The 18,392-nt window shown below is 43.1% G+C and overlaps 1 protein-coding gene and 2 long non-coding RNA genes across 6 annotated transcripts in view; 2 read left to right on the top strand and 1 right to left on the bottom strand.

The window, feature by feature from the left end:
- Positions 1–1,133: 1,133 nt before the first annotated feature.
- On the bottom strand, positions 1,134–17,755 carry trappc14 (trafficking protein particle complex subunit 14). Of its 4 annotated transcripts, none has more exons than XM_019350188.2 (12): positions 17,200–17,755; positions 14,676–14,759; positions 10,991–11,120; positions 10,709–10,795; positions 9,746–9,866; positions 9,481–9,628; positions 7,328–7,389; positions 5,844–6,016; positions 4,765–4,898; positions 4,385–4,530; positions 2,091–2,252; positions 1,134–1,590 (listed from the first exon to the last, which is right to left on the bottom strand). In XM_019350188.2, exons 1-11 carry the CDS (start codon positions 17,650–17,652, stop codon positions 2,111–2,113), a joined length of 1,680 nt encoding a protein of 559 aa, XP_019205733.1. In that variant the 5' UTR covers positions 17,653–17,755; the 3' UTR covers positions 1,134–1,590; positions 2,091–2,110. The 4 variants fall into 4 exon arrangements, with proteins under 4 accessions (XP_019205733.1, XP_019205739.1, XP_019205736.1 ...); XM_019350194.2 differs by having other exon boundaries at positions 4,400–4,530; XM_019350191.2 differs by having other exon boundaries at positions 4,765–4,895.
- Positions 15,768–17,186, top strand: LOC112842776 (uncharacterized). Its single transcript, XR_003214797.1, has 3 exons — positions 15,768–16,150; positions 16,513–16,598; positions 16,704–17,186. It is a non-coding gene; the product is annotated as an uncharacterized LOC112842776 (long non-coding RNA).
- Positions 17,409–18,392, top strand: part of LOC109196394 (uncharacterized) — a 13,382-nt gene continuing 12,398 nt past the window's right edge. The window contains exons 1-2 of the long non-coding RNA XR_002057873.2: positions 17,409–17,547; positions 17,689–17,804. This is a non-coding gene — a long non-coding RNA (uncharacterized LOC109196394). The remainder of the gene's footprint in view (positions 17,548–17,688; positions 17,805–18,392) is intronic.

Below are 18,392 nucleotides of genomic sequence, written 5' to 3'. Positions count from 1 at the left end.
CACATATTCAGAATGTTGTTTCATGTGTACACTGTCCTGAACACAACTGTTCGTATGAGAATGAGAACTTTTGGTGGTCCATGATACCCTAACCCTAATACATTCACAAAGTATGACATCATCTGACCCTGACAGTCACTGCACCACACCTGTAACTGCTATGTCAGTTTTTTAATTGTAAGCCTATGATTGGATTTATCTCTACTAAACTGTGCATAATGTTTAGGCACTGCAGACGCTCAGATTCTAATCCATAACAATGCCATGAGCAAAGACATTGGTACCATCAGTGCAATGACTCCAAACATGCAGTCGCTCATGCAATCATCTTCAGTCTCAATAAAAATGAGTTAAGTCCTCTTTAAACTGTCAGCCTCCTACAGTATCGCTCGTTTTCTACCACCCAGAAAAAGCAGTTTTATGACAGTGCAATAAAATCAGTGTTAGCAAAAACTGTATTCACAACTAAAGTGCAAATTTTATAATTGTTTATAATTGTTTAAGTTTAAGTTTTTTTATGTAAAAAAACAAATTAAACAGCTGTTTCTAAGCCACATTGGGCCCATTTTTGGTTCACGTTCACAAAGTTGAGCATCTGCGCTGCCGGCCACCTCAGCTGCTGGGATATTTACTCTGGTTATCTTTGTCTTTTTTATGATCGGGAACATGCAAGTCTAATAAATGAAAAACAGAAAGGAAATGAGGGAGGGGGCAAATATCACAGCAGGAAGGTCTGAAATATCAGACAGTGCTACAGTACTAGGTACTAAATTACTCTGAGACAGTTCAATACCTAGAAGTTAAATCAAAAGATAACATAAACTGAAAGTGAGTAACTACTGCAAGGGCTCGACACACTCTGACTGGATCCTACTATAAAACAAAACTTTTAGCCCCTCAGTGTCAGTGCAAACCATAGAGGCTGACATAAGAGTAGTTTAAGACATAAATCCTTTAAGTTTGAGGCAAGAAGCCAAGATCCAGCTGTAAACCTTTGACATGTTAAATAGAAACGTGATGACATCATGGTTTGTTGACAGCACAGTATGCAAAACAAAAAACAAAAAACATTTCTTTACAAAAACATAAACAGTAAATAGTTGTGTTATCACGTCCACATTGTGAGACATGAAACATACTGGAGCTTACTTTACGCTGTTGAGCCTGACTCGATGATCCTAAAAGGAAACTCGAGTGAAACCAACAGATTCAAGCATAAACAGAGACGTGTATGAATAACAGTGATACACAGTTAAACAGTTTTAGCAAAAACAAACATTTTTAAAAGGTGTGAAGAAAATCTTTAAAGTATATAAAAATGTTGATGTGATGGAGGGAATTTGTCATCAGATAGAAGCGTAACAAACAGAAGTATCCCTCCACTAACCTGAGCTCACATCAGAATCTCATCAGCACCAGTCCTCTGATTCATGTTTCATTCCTCATTCACTGACTCCATCTTTAGCATTTATTATAGTATGATTGTTGCTTCTTCTTGGGATGAAGACAAAGATGTGACGGCTGCTCTGTGTTGAAGCACAGCCACAGGACAGTGATGCTTTTGTCATAAGCTCCCACAGTCCAGATCACCTGAACAGAGAAACAGAGTGAGAAGAAGTTTAAAATGCTTCTAGGAAATGTACCAACATTAGACCAGTTTGCAGTAGATTTGTGTACATTTTGATAGATGGACATTTTTCACCACTATCCACTTGATGGCAAATAATCAAAATACAAATTTCATTCCAATTAATTTTAGGGGGTCTAAAGTTACTTCTCAACAAACCGCTCCTTCCAGTCAGCTTGGACAAAGGTTACTAACACTTCTTTGGGCTGTCGTGTTGCTTTAGTCCCGTGATAGCTTGTTGAATTGTTTTTCTACAGCCAGAAGGTGAATGTTAACCATGAATATTAAGTAACATGAAACATATTTCACTCCAGCTTTCTAAGTTTTCACTTACTTTCACAACATTTGATTAAAAACCAGTTTGATTCCAGCTGTGCAGTGCAGTATTTAAACTACAGAAGGTTAATGTTTCACCTAAATAAAACAGGTAATGTTAAACAGTACATGCACCAGAGTTTCCTACCTTTTGTGTACATCTTTGATTCATTCCAGCACTAGCACCTTACACTCTCTCTTGGCTATTTTTACCAGTGAAACAAAGCTGGGATCGGGGGACAGGTGAGGGGCTCGATTAACAGTTCCTGCAGGAGAGGTTGTTGTCTGGAGCTCCGCCACAGCGCCTGACCTGGACCCAGAACAAAGATATCACAGACATCACTGTGGACTGCAATATGAAAGATTGTCTTAAATGTGTCTCCAATCTTGCATAACTTCTACAACGTCTGTTAAAACTGTACCATCTATTATGTGAATCTTTTATACAAATATATTTGGCTAAAATCTGACATAACTCAAAAGAATTTCCATCCATCTTCTTCTTCTGCTTATCTGGAAACAACCTTAGCAGAGAAGTCTCCAGTCTCCTCCCACAGCTTATTCGGGGGAACACCAAGTCGTTTCCATGGCAGCAGACAGATATAGTCTTACCAGTTTGTCTTGGGTCAGCCCCAGGGCTTCCTCCAGGTGGGACACCTTGGAACACCTGACCTGAGAGGAGCCAAAGAGGCAACCTATGGCTCTGGCTCATTTCCATTTGGAGAAGCAACAGCTCGACTCTGAGCACCTCTTGAATGACTGAACTTCTCACCATCTCTAAGGGAAAGTGCAGCCACCCTTTGGAGAAAGCTCATTTCTGTTGCTTGTATCTGTGATCTTGGTCACAACCCAAAGCTCATGACCACAAGCCAACAGAACACCATCATCTTCCAAAATCAGAGATGAAATTCTGAGGCCACCAAACTGGAAGCCTCCCAGCCCAACGCCCCCCAGAAATGAGCCTGACAATCGATGCAGACCAAACTCTTGAAACGGTTGTACAAGGACTGGATGGCCTGTTACTATGTGCCAGACAAGCCAGACCCCCCAACACAGGACACTCTGAGGGTCATGACTGAATGGCTGCTACAGGTACACAAAACACATGTAGCCTGGTTGGGATAACTCCCACAGACCCTCAAATATCAGTGTTGTTCCTAATTGGTCCAGCCTTCCGCGACCAGGACGAACACCACATTATTCCTCATGTATTCCTGCTGAGGCATGACTAGTGGACAAACTCTCCTCCCCAGTGTCCTGACAAAGACCTTCCCAAGGAGACTGAGGAGTGTAATCTGCGTGTAGTTGGAGCAGATCCTCCGCCCCCCTTCTTAAAGATGGGAGCCATCACCCCAGTCTGTCAATCCAGAGGTACCACTCCAGATCTTCATGCAATGTTGCATGTCGACCAAGACAGCCCTACAACATCAGGAGCCTTCAGGAACTCGTTCACCCCACAGCCCAGCCACCAACCTCAGCGACTGAAGAAGTCACTCTGATGACCGAGGAAACGTTTCTCCCACTGAAAACGCTACGTCTGGATGAACAGAGTCAACTCTTTGGGATAAGTAAGTAAAAAAATTTTATATAGCACCTTTCAAGACAAGGATAAAAAAGGTAAGGATGAAAAAAAGAGTTAACTAACTGCACGTCAAAATGTAGAGTCAGAAACAGGCAAACTTCATTGTTCATCCACAGGTTTGGGTATATGCATACAGAGGACTCTATGCATCTGCTTATAAAGACAAGTACTTAGAAGGCTTACACTTTTGTGTCTGAGCAGAACCCTGGGCAGCATCTCAGGGTCCCAATCAGTACTGGCAAAACAATCACTGAGGGCACACTCAGCCAGATCTGTACTGTACAACAGGTTACATGCTACAAATGTGTACATAACTACTAACAGAAAAATAAAGTACGGTCTTTAGAGAGGCAACAGGCAATGCGACCTAGCACTGTTATCTTCATGCAAATGAGAGGTGGCTCAACACTTCTGCACAGCTGTGTAAGTGGCTTAAAAACCTGTAAGTGAAAACAATCTTCTGAAAATGGGTGAAAAACAGCAAATGTCCACATGGAAACTTAGAAAGACCTTCAGAAAGCTTAGAGAGCTACTCATGAAAGACTTTTTAAAAAATGACAAGAATGCTACCTTAAAGAAATCGTACCATGACAAATATCATGTCTTTTAAACAGGGCTTTAGTGTGTTGTGCTATGTCAGAGCCTTATTTACGTTTCAATTTAGCAAGTGTATGATGTGGTTCTCAAACGCCCCCCCCCAAATTGCAAAAGCTCATTTCTTCCCTACAGTTTTCATTCAATTAATTCAACTTAACTTTACTCATTCAATAAAAATGTTTTTCCCAGTCACCCACACCCCAGTGGAAGTATCTCAATGCCCCACAGTTTGAGAAGCAGTCGTGTACAATGACCCTCCATACCTGAGATTTACTGACCAAAATGGCAGGTGGTGGGGGAAGCTCTTTAATCGGCTCAGGCTATGTCCTCCGAAGGTGTTTTTCAAAGGTGACTGAGGCTCCGTGGGCGGTGCGGGCACAGAAGCTGTAAACGTCATATGCTGGCTCAGCTGCCGCATTATAGACATGTGGAAGATGGAAAGCCATTACTTACATTTTTCGTCAAGCAAAACTGTGCCAAATAAAAACAATACAGCAGTATGAGCGGTGTAGTAATTCCTGGTTTAAAGATCTTCAAGGATCAAACATTAAACTGAGCATAAACAGGATTTACTGGGCTGGGTTTGTGTACTGTTAATATTACGACAATGTCAATACATTTAACAACTTATTTCCTTTGGTACCTCAAAAATCCCAGTTTTGAGAATCTGGAAGGCCACAGTGAAGGACAGTATGGAGCCTTTCTTACACTGGCCCAGGTTGTTGAGTGGAGACTGGCACACAACTGCTCCCACACTGGGATCCTGCTGACTTCCTCCTAGATGGATGCATGGACAGTGAGCAGCAGGTAACAAACATAAGCAGGGGGAAGAATGAGAATTTAGACTGGATTAGGAATCCGATATAGGATTGGAGCAGAGAACATTTATCCAATTCAAGAATCCAAGCATGAAGCATTTGAATAGAAGAGCAGCAGCTCAGTGATTCTGACCATTAAAAACAGGAACCATGCCAGAGAAATATTGGTATTTCATATGCTTGTGTTCCTGCAGTCCACTTGTACAACTAGTCTGGATTGATCACCCAGCTCTTACAATAAGAGCTGGGTGCCTGCAGTACCGAGGCGATGTGTTTAATTTGTTTCAAAAGTTGGATGTTGGAACTGGAATGTGTGATGTCCCGTGAGCTGTGCGCGTTCCAGTAACTCGGAAAAGCAAGAAAAAACGGGATTTGCTTTGGTTCTTAGCAAGGTGCAGCTATTTATGCTTCACTAGCAATAGAGCACAATGCTCGGGGGGTTTGCCCCTAAAACCACCACTGCAGCACATTCATAGATAGAACCTGCATATATGGCTTATTTAGCCAGACACAAATACACAGCAGTGGCAACAGATTACACATTTTAAAGTTTTGCTACCATTTACGTGCACAGTGCATGGCTAAAGAAGGAGCTGAAGCTTTGAGATGCAAAGCAGCAGCCAGGAGACCTAAACCAGAGCACGCCAAAATCCCTGCTGAGACTGTGGAAACCTGGTGATAAGAAATGTCGTACCACTGCGCTAGCCAACAAGGGTTTCTGCACCAAGTATTTGCTTGGTGTAAATCAATTTACATCTCAATTTTCTTTCATGTAATGTGTTTTTTTCTGGATTTTTTGGTTGATATTCTGTCTCTCCATTAAAATGAAACTACCAGATTCAGCAGAGGGAGCAAATAATTATTTCCCACACTGTAGGAAGTGTCTGTAGGATTTGATACTCACCCTCTGAATTCCAGATCAGACGAACAGCGAGGAAATCTTGCAAATTGTTGAGCAGTGTATATTTCACCCAGAAGTGTTGTTGAGGCCTGACGGTCCTTGGGCAGGACGCCATCATCACCAACTCTGGACGATTTAAGTGAACGCTGGGTAACGAGTAACAAGTAGAGATGCATCTGGAGAGAGCATGATAAGTATTATATTTCTATAATTAGACCATATCATAGCAGACATTCTTCTTATAAGAGAAAGGAAATCGCACAACGGGACCACAATTTCAATTTCTATACAATTATAAACAGAAAAAAGTTATTTAATGTTCTTAAACTGAGACTGTTTTGGTTTCTTCTTTAATACATTTTGTATTTCACACACAAAGGCACACACATAAAATGATACAATGTGCCCATCAGTCCTCTTCCACTTATCCCTGTCAGGGTCACGGGGGCTGGAGCCTATCCCGGCTACCACAGGGCGAGAGGCGGGGTGCACCCCGGACAGGTCGCCAGTCGGTTGCAGGGCTAACATAGAGACAGACAACCATTCGCACTCACAGTCGTACTTATGGGCAATTTAGAATTATAAGTTAACTTAATCCAACTAATCTTTGGTCTTTGGACTGTGGGAGGAAGAGAACCCACGCAAACATGCAAACCCACACAGAAAGGCCCCAGGTGCTGGAACTGAACTCAGGATCCTCTTGCTGTGCTAATCGCAGCGCCGCCGTGCTGCCTAATGCAACACAAGGTGTGAGTTAAAAAAACACTTTGGTTGTGGAAAGTGGAAAAGGGTTCGTTTTATTGGTTTCATGTTACTCCTTCTAGGTTTTATTGAGCAGTTGCTGTCCTTCTACAGCAATGCATAGAGGTCAAAGGTCTAATGTAGTGCAGCCGCACAGATGATCCATAGTTGCTACAGTCTGTATGTACAGGGTGCATACATCCACTCAGTTCTTATTGATAACAGATATTACAGAATATTTGTAGAGTTTTTTTAACTCATATAAATATCGTCTCTTAAATTGTTTAAAAAATTGTGTTTAGTTTGCCACAGTTGGTGAAATTAATCAATATATTTTTTAGGAATTTTTTATAGAAAATTTTTAATTTTCTATAAATCCTGTTATATGTTTGTCTTCAGTCAAATTACATAATAGATCCAAAAATACAGGATTAGATTAAAGGTTATTTGTATTTAGAAGCCTGCAGCAGTTTGATGATCCTTTGGCGCCCTCTAGTGACTCATGTGAAATAGTGATCAACTGGGACATTAATGTTATTTCTGTTAAATAAACTCATATAAATAAAAACTCAAAGGGAACTTGAAGCCTGTTTGCCATCCTTTACTGGATGCAAGCAGCGGCTGTAATTACTTTAAAATACACGGCAGTCGTTTCATATAGACAGTACATGCAGACAGTACTGCTCCAGGATTGTTATGTACTGCTACTGCTACAGAAATACATCAACAAGAAGACAAATAGTTACCTCATGGCAGGATGTACTGGACTGTGCCACTGTAGGACAGCCAACAATGGGACTTCCAAACCCTATGAAAAGACAACAACATTATTTAATAATTAAAACCTCCTCTTTGACCCCTCTACCTCTCACACTGGACTCTCCAGGAGGCTGAAAGCCCCATAGAGGGCAGAGAAGTGACAAGGTGATGAGAGGCATTATGAGGTTTGGTCTTTCCATGTGATTTCCATGCATCCTTATTAAATTTTCACTTTTTCAGGTGGGATAAGGTCTCTAGGCTAGATGCCCCATGCTAACCAAGCCTACCTCGGATATGGGCAAGAGAAAAGTGAAACCATACCATCGTCCGGATTATCAAGGTCCCTGTCAGGTGTTGAGGAACCAGGATACTGATGAAAAGTGTACTGAAACAAGAAGGCTCAAGTGGGCAAGAGATGAGAACAGGGCACTGTTGGAGTGCTAATATGCAAGTAACCCCAGGAGAAGAGGTTGCATGAACAGGATGTGGGACCTCTGATATCTCCAGCATCCAGATTGTCAGCGAAACAACTACTAACTCAGTGTTCCCACATTTTGAAGAAGGAACTGCTCTCACAGCTAGAGACTGACGAGGTACAACACACAGGCTACGGCAAGGGGGAGACAGGAAGACAAGCTGGGGGGAGATATCATCATCACCCCGAGCTTGGGTACCAAGCCCAGGTACGATGGAAGAAGGAGCATTGAGTGTGAGAGAAACTGACCTGAAAGGTAGGATCATGGTGAAGCTTTAAATTTGGACCCTCCGTATTCAGTTACCAAGATTACGTAAAGTCTGAAGGTCTGCTAGATGATGTGAATGCAGCACTACGGACAGTTCCTACTGTAACCATCACAGAGACTAATCTATACCCTTCAGTACCCTGGAGAAGGAGACTAGAGGTCAAGATCGAGGTAGCGTGGAGGGAAGTTATCGGTATTGAAGTAGAAAGAAATACAGCAAGCATGAGAACCGGCCCCATCCAACTACAGGCCAATAACCTGCCTCAGTACCACATGGAAGCTCCTGTCAGGCATCATATCGGAGGCTGAACAGGCATATGGTTCAATACATGAGCGGCGCACAGAAAGGAATCAGCAGGAATACTAGAGGAGAGAATCCCCAGCTACTGGCAGACAGAGCAGGCGCCTGAGACTGCAAGAGTTTGAATAATACAGGCTAAGGGAAGCAGGTATAAAGTAAACAGAAAAGGCACAGTACCTTTAATTCCTGTGGCATGTTCTAACCTCTGTGATAGAAACTGTGGTGACCAGTAATGAATGCAGCACTGCGACGTGGCAGATTTCTTTTCTGATGTATTAATCATACATTTTTATCATATCACATTAGTAATATTAATATCATTTTCTCCCTTTAGTATAGCAAGAGCACTCCTGTCACTCAGTTGTAAGCATGTGCACTACAAATGGGCCTTATGCTCTACACACACACACTTGACGCAGTGAGGCCAGTGTTAGTTCATGGGAGACGTTAAACAGATAGTGAGTGAGGCACAGTTTATGCAAAATAATTTAGTACAAATTGGGGCGATCGTGGCTCAAGAGTTGGGAGTTCGCCTTGTAATCAGAAGGTTGCCGGTTCGAGCCCCGGCTTGGACAGTCTCGGTCGTTGTGTTCTTGGGCAAGACACTTCACCCGTTGCCTACTGGTGGTGGTCAGAGGGCCCGGTGGCGCCAGTGTCCAGCAGCGCTCTGTCAGTGCGCCCCAGGGTGGCTGTGGCTACAACGTAGCTTGCCATCACCAGTGTATGAATGGGCGAATGACTGGATATGTAAAGCGCTTTGGGGTCCTTAGGGACTAGAAAAGCGCTATACAAATACAGGCCATTTACCATTTATTTCTACTGTGTCTGGACTTGGTGGAGACCTTCAAAAAGCAGCTAAGGACATGTTTATTTCAAAAAGCTTTTCATTACACCAGGTTTTTATGATGTATTTATGACTGTATTGTGTTTTTACCTTGTAAAGCACTTTGTGTCTGTGAAAGGTAATATAGAAATAAACTTTACTTACTATTTATTGTAATCATTTGGCAGCTTTAACTTTGCACTAAAACTTGTTTTCACAAAATCGCACTGGTTTTAAAAAAGTAATAACACACACTCCATTGCGCCTCCTCACCTTGCTGGATTGCTGTTCTTCTTTCTCTTGTAGCTGCAGCTGAAACATGAAGGTCTGCTCCTCCAGGGCACTGAGCATACAAGGTAGATGTGATGATTTGTTGTCTATCCGACAGAATGAAGCCATGGTGATCTCCGCTGACTGGTGGCTTTAATAGAAAGTATAAACCGTTATGCTCATTAGGAGGCTAAAGAACACAGAAAACAACTTGCCAATTACTTCCCTGCTTACAAAGCATTTGCACACCGAGTGCATATGTACTTACCAGACGTTGTCGACTACGAGAACTGAGCCATCGGGCATCATGGGAAGGTAAGACGAGTTATAGTTTGGAAGAATCTTCACATCTTTGACGCACATTCTGTCCTGTGAGCTGCAGTTCATCACTGAGGAAAAAGTAACCCACTAACCATCAGCTGTTTATGAGCTTATTGTACTTCCAGGTACAACTGCATCATTTTGGTGTTTTGCTAACTTGACGCAGTTTTCTGGACCATTCAAATTCCCCATTTTTGGTATGTTTAACAGAATAGTATTATATATTGTGTATATTCATTTTGTTTCCTTCGTTCAATTTGAACAAGTTTAAAATGCAGTAAAAATCAGATGAAGGTAGTGTGACAGACGTTTACACAAAAATGACGCAGGACTACATCATGGAGCTCGGAAAGGGAGCAGCTGGGCTTCTGTAAGTTTCTTGAAGACGTTTCACCTCACATCCAAGAAGCTACTTTAGCTCTCAAATCAAATAGTGGCGAGTCACAAGTAATTAAACCCTATTTAAACCTCAGTGGGCTGCCCCCTACTGGGGCATTTAAACCCTATTTAAACCCGTTTGGGTTTATATTAGGAATGTTCCTGGCAACAAACTTCTTACTTGACTAACTATGCGGGGAAAAATTGAGACACTTGCCTAAATCTAAGAAACACTCAAATATTAAGTTTCATTTGAGAACCGTTTAATGAAAAATGTCAATATAATATTGATATTAATAATAACAAAAAGGATTTGAAACCATGTATCACATTGTTTAGTAGTGAATCATGGCGCTTAACTGTGTGTATTATCAACATTACACATAGCTGCTTTAGTTTAAGCGGCTGCTGTTTCACTTAATACTGAGACAGGAAGCTGTTGTTTGGGAGAGATCCAGATTTGGGAAAATACAATAAAAAAGTAATAAAAGTCCACGTTTTGTGTCTGTGTGTGCATGAGCTGCTGTTCTACCCTTGAGGACGGTCAGATGTTTTCCAGAAACAGTCATCTGTCTACACTGGACACTGGGAGGTGGAAGAACATCCAGAGTAGTGCTGACTAGGAAAGAGGAAACCATGGTGTTTGTTTACTGTCAGACTGGACAATGGAATTATAATTTATATGTAATCCAATGGGACAGATACTGGTTTCCTAGTCTTATAACCTCATTAGTTGTAGGTTCTAGACTACAATCCTTTTTAACTCTTGTGACACACATAGATCATTCAGTATGTTGAGAGATGGTGTGTTTACCTTGTGTCTTGAAGGTGCTAAGATCTTGTCTGAAGGTGCAGGTTGGACTCCTAAACTGCAGCAGAGTCAGGTAGCCAAGCTCCCTTAATTCTGCATTTTCCTCCATCTGCTTCCACACAGTGACTACAATCTGTCATCACAGAGAGGCAGGCACAGAGGAAACAGGACCAGGGAATTGCATTCAACTACAGGTTCCACCTCTGGAGTTCATCATACAGGATACTATGCAAAAGTCTTAAGCCACCGTTAATTTCTTTATATTTTGCTAGGAAAATGGGAAATACATAAAGTTGTACTGAGGCTCAGGTTGTCTGCAGCTGTTCCTGACTGCCAGTGGCAGCCTTGTCCCCAGGCTGGTTTCCCCTCAGCCAGGTCTCCACGGCCCCGGTTCAGCAGAGATGCCGCGAAGGGCGAACTGAGCCTCCACGTGCACAAACCACGACAGGAGATCATGGAGCCAAAATCCGGCAGCTTAAGCACCACAGCAGACGCAGCTGCAGCAGGAGGCAGAGGGCTGGCGGCCGCTGATGCGTCCAGAGCGGAGCCGACGTCATCCTCGGCCCGTGTTCGAGTCAGGGGTCACCAATGTGGAGGTAAACACAGACGACACGAGAGCTCACTCCAACGTTATTCTTGAACTAACAACACCTGACTACATCGCACCACAAAACTCAGCAACACACTTCCTGTACACTGGGTGTGAGTGGAGTCCACCACAGTGGAAATAAGACAAAAACAAGAGTTTGTAGATAAGATAAGCTTTCTTGTCATTTCTGTCTTCAGGAAGATTTTTCCGGGCTTCTTGAAGGGCTTTCCAGAGGTCTTCTAGGGCTGTTGGCTGTTGTCTGTCAAGATGATCTCACACTACTTCAATAATGTTTAGATGCGGGCTCTGATGTTGTGATCCATTGTGTGTTTTTCTCTTCAGGTATGCTTTTACTGCCTGTTTACTTTAGTTAGGTTTTACATTTTTTTATCATCTAGTTTTTGTTTTTAGTTTAGTTTTGGTTAATTATAATAACATTGCTACTCAGGAGTGTGCAAGCCTGACAACATCAGGCAGAACTGATCCAGGGTATCACTGAGCTCCTGGATCATCTCAGGTGCAATCCGGCAGCATCAGATTGACCGAAACAATGTCTAGATTTAGGTCAGGCATGTGTGGGGGCCGGTCAACAGTATCAGTTCCTTCATCATACTCTTGTCACATGAGACCAGTGACCATTGTGGTGCAACACAAGAAACCCAGGACCTGCTACACCAGCGTATCATCTGACAGCGGCTCCAAAGATTTCACTCTGACACCTAACGGCCATCAAGCTGCCGTTGCCCAGCTTGTAGAGGTATGTGCATCCCTCCATGGATGAGGTTGCCCATTCCTTAACCTACAAACAAACCAGTCATGCTGAGCATTATTACAGGCAGCATAACATTCCCCATGGCTTCTCCATTACTTTCACATTTGCCACATCCACTCAGGGTGAACCTGTTAAGAGGTAAATGAATTGGTTTTTATCAGCACCTCCAAGTCTGAGGCCGTGTACCTCAGCTGGCAAAGGGTGGAGAGCCCACTCTGGGTCAGCGACGAGTTCCTGCCCCAAGTGGTGGAGTTTAAGTATCTGAGGGTCTTGTTCACAAGTCAGAGGAGAGGGTGCCAGAAGATCGACAGATTGATTGGTGCTGTGGCTGCACTGATGCGGACGATGTACCGGTCTCTCGTGGTGACAAGAAAGCTGAGTGTAAAAACAAAGCTGTCAGTTTATACGTTAATCTACGTCCCTACCCTCACCTATGGTCACAAGCTGTGGGTAGTGACCAAAACAACGTGATCTGGGACACAAGCAGCGGAAATGAGCTTAATCCAAAGGGCTGCTAGACACAGTGTGAGGACCTTGGCCATTGAGGTTCTTCAGGACTTGGGTGCCTCCTGGGTGAGTTGTTCCAGGCAAGTCCTACCAGCTAAGCTAGATGTGGTGGTTGGGAGGCAGGAGGTCTGGGCTTCTCTGCTTAGGCTGTTGCCACTGTGACCCGGTCGCAGATTTGTGGAAGAAAATGAAAGCATAGATGGATGGAGTGGCCCCGTTGTTGGCCCTCTAGTAGGCCTGTAGTTAATGTAATTAACACCAAAGCAACTGAAACCGATTAAAAATCCCCTCTGCGACTTAACTGACCAGATTAATATACCAAGGGTTGAATTTATTCAATGCTTTACTTTGATTAAAAAATGTTCCTGTAATTTGTTTGAGTATAAAGAAATCAGGGATGGGTCAAGACTTTTCAACAGTTTTGTACCATTTAGGAATAATAAGCACAGTACAAACAAACACTAACAATATATACAGTATGCACTATTACCTATATAATACATATATAAGTTTTTTACATTATTTAAATTGTCTTCACTGAATGCATCAAAACTATGAATGAACACATGTGGAATTCTGTATCAAACAAAAAAGTGTGAAATAACTGAAAACATGTTTTATATTTCAGATCCTTTGCTTTGATTCCTGCTTTGCTCACTCTTGGCCTTCTCTCCATGAGCTTCATGAGGTCGTCACCTGAAATGGTTCCAACAGTCTTGAAGGAGTTCCCAGAGATGCTGAGCACTTGTTGGTCCTTTGCCTTCACTCTGCGCTCCAGCTCATCCCAAACCATCTCCACTGGGTTTAGGTCAGGTGACTGTGGAGGCCAGGCCATCAGGTCAGCACTCCATCACTCTCCTTCTTGGTCAAACAGCCCTCACACAGCCTGGAGGTGTGTTTGGGGTCATTATGCTGTTGGGAAATAAATGATGGTCCAACTAAACACAAACTGGATGGGATGATGCTGCAGGATGCTGTGGTAGCCATGATGGTTCAGTGTGCCATGCTTCACAGTGGGAACCATGTAGAGACCATCGTTCACCTTTTCTCCATCACACAAAAACTCAGCAGGTGGAACCAAAGATCTCAGATGTGGACTCATCAGACCAAAGCACAGATGGTCTAATGTCCATCCTTGTGTTTCTTGGCCCAAACAAATCTCTTCTGCTTGTTGCTTTTCCTTAGTCGTGGTTTTTCAGCAGCTATGTGACCATAAAGGCCTGATTCACACAGTCTCCTCTGAACATGCAGAGATGCTACTGGAGCTCTGTGTGGCATCTATCTGGGCTCTGATCTGAGCTGCTGTTAACTTGTGATTTCTGAGGCTGATGACTCGGATGAATGTATCCTCAGCAGCAGAGGGGACTCCTGGTCCTCATGTGAGACAGTTTCATCGTAGTCTTGATGGTTTTTGTGTCTGCACTTGGACACATTCAAAGTTGTAGCAGTTTTCCAGACTGACTGAGCTTCAGTTCTTAAAGTAATGATGGGCTGTTGTTGCTCTTTACTGAGCTGATTGGTTCTTGCCATAATATGAATTCTAACAGTTGTCAAACACGGCTGTCAGCTGTGCACCAGCCTGACTGCTGCACAACACAGCTGATGGTCCCAACCTCATTAAGAAGGCAAGAAACTCCACAGATGAGCCCTGACAGGCTCACCTGTGAGGGGAAACATGTCAGGTGACGACATCATGAAGCTCACTGAGAGAAGGCCGAGGGTTTGCAGCACTGCCAAGCTATCTACATCTACACACACACACACACACACACACACACACACACACACACTAAGTGTACATGCATACAGGTGTGTCCAACCTTGGCTTTACGTGTACTGACTGGCAGCTTGTCCAAAGAGACAGTGAGACAGAAGATAAGCTGGTCTTCCAACACCCAAGCAGACTGCAGGAGATCAACATAAGACAATGTTTTTGTTTAAATAAATAAAATAATATGGACTGAGTTAAACAATCAGTCACAACAGTACTATATCTAACAGCTGCCATCACAGGTAACTCTGGAAAAATCAAAACTCTTAAAAAAAACTTTGGTTAATAAAAAATGAATCCTGTGCTCGCTTAATGTTAGTTTAGCTTTAATTGTATGTGTTTCATTTTCCTGTTTGCAGATATTTATGTTTAGACATTTACAACAGCTGATAAATTACAATTTAAAGAATAGTTTTACGATCATTTGTCGTATGTGTTTGTGTTTTTTCCTGAACAGCGAACTTTGTTATGGCAACTCTCTTAACTCTGCATGTTATGGTAATTGAACTGTGCAGGTGCTGCTGCGACTGGTGCATGGATGTACGGCTCCTGAATGGCTGGTTCCAGCCTGAACACCTGCCTTATATATAAAGCCTGGAGCGCTTCACACGCTTCCCCTAACAGCTGATCAGCTGGGTGAGCTGCCGTTACTTTGAACACATCGATTTCTCCTGTTTGTGGACAGGAGGTCAGACTCTGTCTTTATTCTGGTTCCTTTCCTCTGTGAGGTCATGTATGTTGGCATCTATCAGACCTCAGCTTTGTTTGATTTACTATTTTGGCCTCGGCTCACCCTGATGTGTTGACACTCCTGTTCTGTTGTTTTTCCCTCATTACTTTGTGAATAAATGCCATGTAATGACCAGTGATTGTTTCCTGTGGCTGCGTGGGTGTTGGTGGGGAGCAAGTGCCTCATCCATGCCATCTCCTGGCCCGCAGACGGGTTGTAACAATAGGGACTAGACAGGAGAGCGCTGAGAGTGTTTGTGTACTTATGTAGTTTGTTTTTCTAAAAATAACCTTTTACTTTTACGCCGTAATAATTTTCAAACAAATATCTGTACTTTTTATTCGTTACATTTTCAGAACAGGCTCGTTACTTTAGGGGGAGTTATTATTTGTTACTGCGAGCCTCCAAACATCAAACTGATTCAAGTCTAAACAGTAACACATGCATGGCAGTCCTGTTGTGTAATCGTCACCAGAGGATGATGCATGAAAGAGCTGAAGTGTGTCAAAGTCAGGGGTTAAAACTGGGCTTCATGAGCTGCAGGGCTTCAGCATCTAGTTAGCCCCACAGAAGACGAGCGAACATAAAGGGAGTAATGTGTTACTGAAGGTCATTTCAAATGCAGCATTTCTGCAAACACACAAAATGTTTGAGCGCAGTTTGTGTAACAGTGTGTTGCGGCTAAAGGTGCAGCTGCTTATTTGACAGGGAGAGAAAAGAAAGAGCTAACTTCACTCAGACAGACAGATAAGACAGACGGGACATGGCAGGAAGAAGAGAGCTTACATTTAAAGGTCAGTGGGATTTTTGAAACGAGATACTTTGTTTGTACATGTGACTGTTTTTTAAATGTGAAACATGCTGCAAATCAAACTAAGGCAGACGAACTGTTATACAAGGCTGCATGAAAACCCTCTGCAGGTTAGTTTGCTGCACTGTGAGGATTTAAAGTAAAGCACAGTGTGTGCCTGGTGCACAGTGGCTGTGGGTTCATGGCCACAGTTAGCTTACATCACATGTAGCAGAGAGTCACATGAATTTGATGAGCTTAGATCCACTGATGAATTCCACCTTGATACCAGCTTTAGAGCATCTAGTATAAAGACAGTATAAACTGTGGAGGATGAAACATCTGCTCACATCTGGTTGAATCCAGGTGTGTCCATCCACAGAGAGCAGCAGGTCAGCTGATCACAGCCTGCACACTAAGAACAGCTGCTGGAGCTCTCAGGAGAAATGATTGTGACTTTGATTCAGTTCCCCACACTGAGCCGTGACAACCAGTCTTAGGTTCCCCACCTGCTGAACCCACTTTAACCTCTGACTGTGCACACTTCCTGTTTACAGGCAAAGTCCCCTCTACAACGGAGGCAACAGCAAGTACATTTGATTTGATTTTCCTTCAGACTCAAGCTGAGTATAATTAGAAGCAAAAATAGACTAAAGTTTGTTCCCCTCTACTGATATTATTCTATCATTATGTTCATATAGCACGGGGTTCAGTCAGCTTTGGACAAAATAGAAGCGTCCTCCTTTACTTCCTTACTTTGAGCACATTTAGAGCCTTTACTTTTTTATTCGAGTAAATAAGTTGAATCAGTGCTGTAACTTTTACTGGAGTATTTTTACTAGTAGTATCTGCACTTCTACTCGAGTACAGACAATCTAAACCACCCTCTGGTTTTTATCTAATCAGGACATATATGTAGGTAACTTAAAAACTATATAGTTCCTGTCTCGTTGTAGGTAACATGCGATAATGAGTGATGACAGTTCTGCAAAAACATTAGATATGTGTAAATCTATGACTTCCTCTTCTTCAGTACTGGCTTATTGATTTTACCTTGGCTTGTTCTGTCTCGTTGTGCATCGCTGCACTACTGGGTGAGCATTTATGACTGACAAGTTGGTTACACTGTGTGAAGGTCTGCTTGTCCCCCAGTCTTCTTCCGCTCTGTTCTGCGGTCCTACACTCTACATCCTCGGACTCTACATCCTCGCTGTCTTCACTGCAGCTGCTCATGCGGTCACACTGCTCAGCCGGTGTCTGCCGCCAGCTCTCCGCGGCGCACACGCTCGCCAGAGCGCACAAAGAACCCCCCAGGTCCTTAATCCCAGGCAGAGCACCATCGTCCCTGTCCGTTAAGCCCCGAGACCGCAACACCAGCAGAAACTGGAGAGTCTCCCCGAGGTAGACGTTCTTTCTCTGAGGAAGCGTTGTGTAGTTTGCTGCGTCTGATAAACTCGATATTTGGGCGACAGGAAAATACATAAAAAACTTGTATTGCGACTCCATCGTGGCGTTGGCTGACTCTGCCTCTGCATTTCACAGGAGCTTACTGAAAGCGCCCACCGATGTGTGCATCCTGCTTCCTTTCACTAATAGCGACAAAACAACAGGACGATTAATCGATGTCGAGAAGACGAATCAGACCAATGCAATCAAAGGTCAGTGACGAAAACCAGAAAAACGAAGCCATACTGTACCAGGATGCAGTTTACATAAATAACATTTATAATAAGATAATTTTACAAGTCACCTTCCAGGATTTTACTAAAGCTTAATTCTAAGCCTATGCAGCCCCTAAACTGACAGCTCTGCGACACTGTATTGCCAAAAATATTTGCTCATCTGCAAACACACACACACACACACACACACGAACCTGAGTGACATCCCATTCTTAATCAGCTCACCTGGGAACCTTGCTTTCGACAAGGTGCAGTCATGTGCTTATGGGAAATTTGACCATTCTGACCATTTGTGAGGTCAGAAACGGATGTTGAACCAGACCGCCCGAATCACAATCTCTGCTCTAATTAATTCCTGAGGTGTCTGTCAGGTTCTTCCACACCACACTGTCTGATCCATGAACAGGGAGGGGTCGTTCCCATCACTGGGAGCATGGAACTGAAATCCATGAAGCTCTCTGCACTCTGTTCATGAGGTAACATTAAGGCCACAGTTTTGGAGTTTTGTTGGTAACCTCTTTCATTCCCAGTCGCTTCCACTTCATTATAACTGTGTCAGTTGGT

This window comes from Oreochromis niloticus, linkage group LG3 (assembly GCF_001858045.2).
Source record: "Oreochromis niloticus isolate F11D_XX linkage group LG3, O_niloticus_UMD_NMBU, whole genome shotgun sequence".
Lineage (NCBI taxonomy): Eukaryota > Metazoa > Chordata > Actinopteri > Cichliformes > Cichlidae > Oreochromis > Oreochromis niloticus.
The sequence above is the reverse complement of the archived record's forward strand: the minus strand, read 5'-3'. Positions and strand labels throughout refer to the sequence as shown.

Bases quoted from the DNA above. Each gene is read 5' to 3' on its own strand.
- trappc14 (XM_019350188.2), bottom strand. From the start codon at position 17,652: ATGGAGTCGCAATACAAGTTTTTTATGTATTTTCCTGTCGCCCAAATA. The intron at 10,796-10,990 runs GTAAACACACCA...CCTCTTTCCTAG, and splicing joins TAGCACCTTCAAGACACAAG to TCAGCACTACTCTGGATGTT. The intron at 7,390-9,480 runs GTGAGGAGGCGC...GTCTTTTCATAG, and splicing joins AAGAACAGCAATCCAGCAAG to GGTTTGGAAGTCCCATTGTT.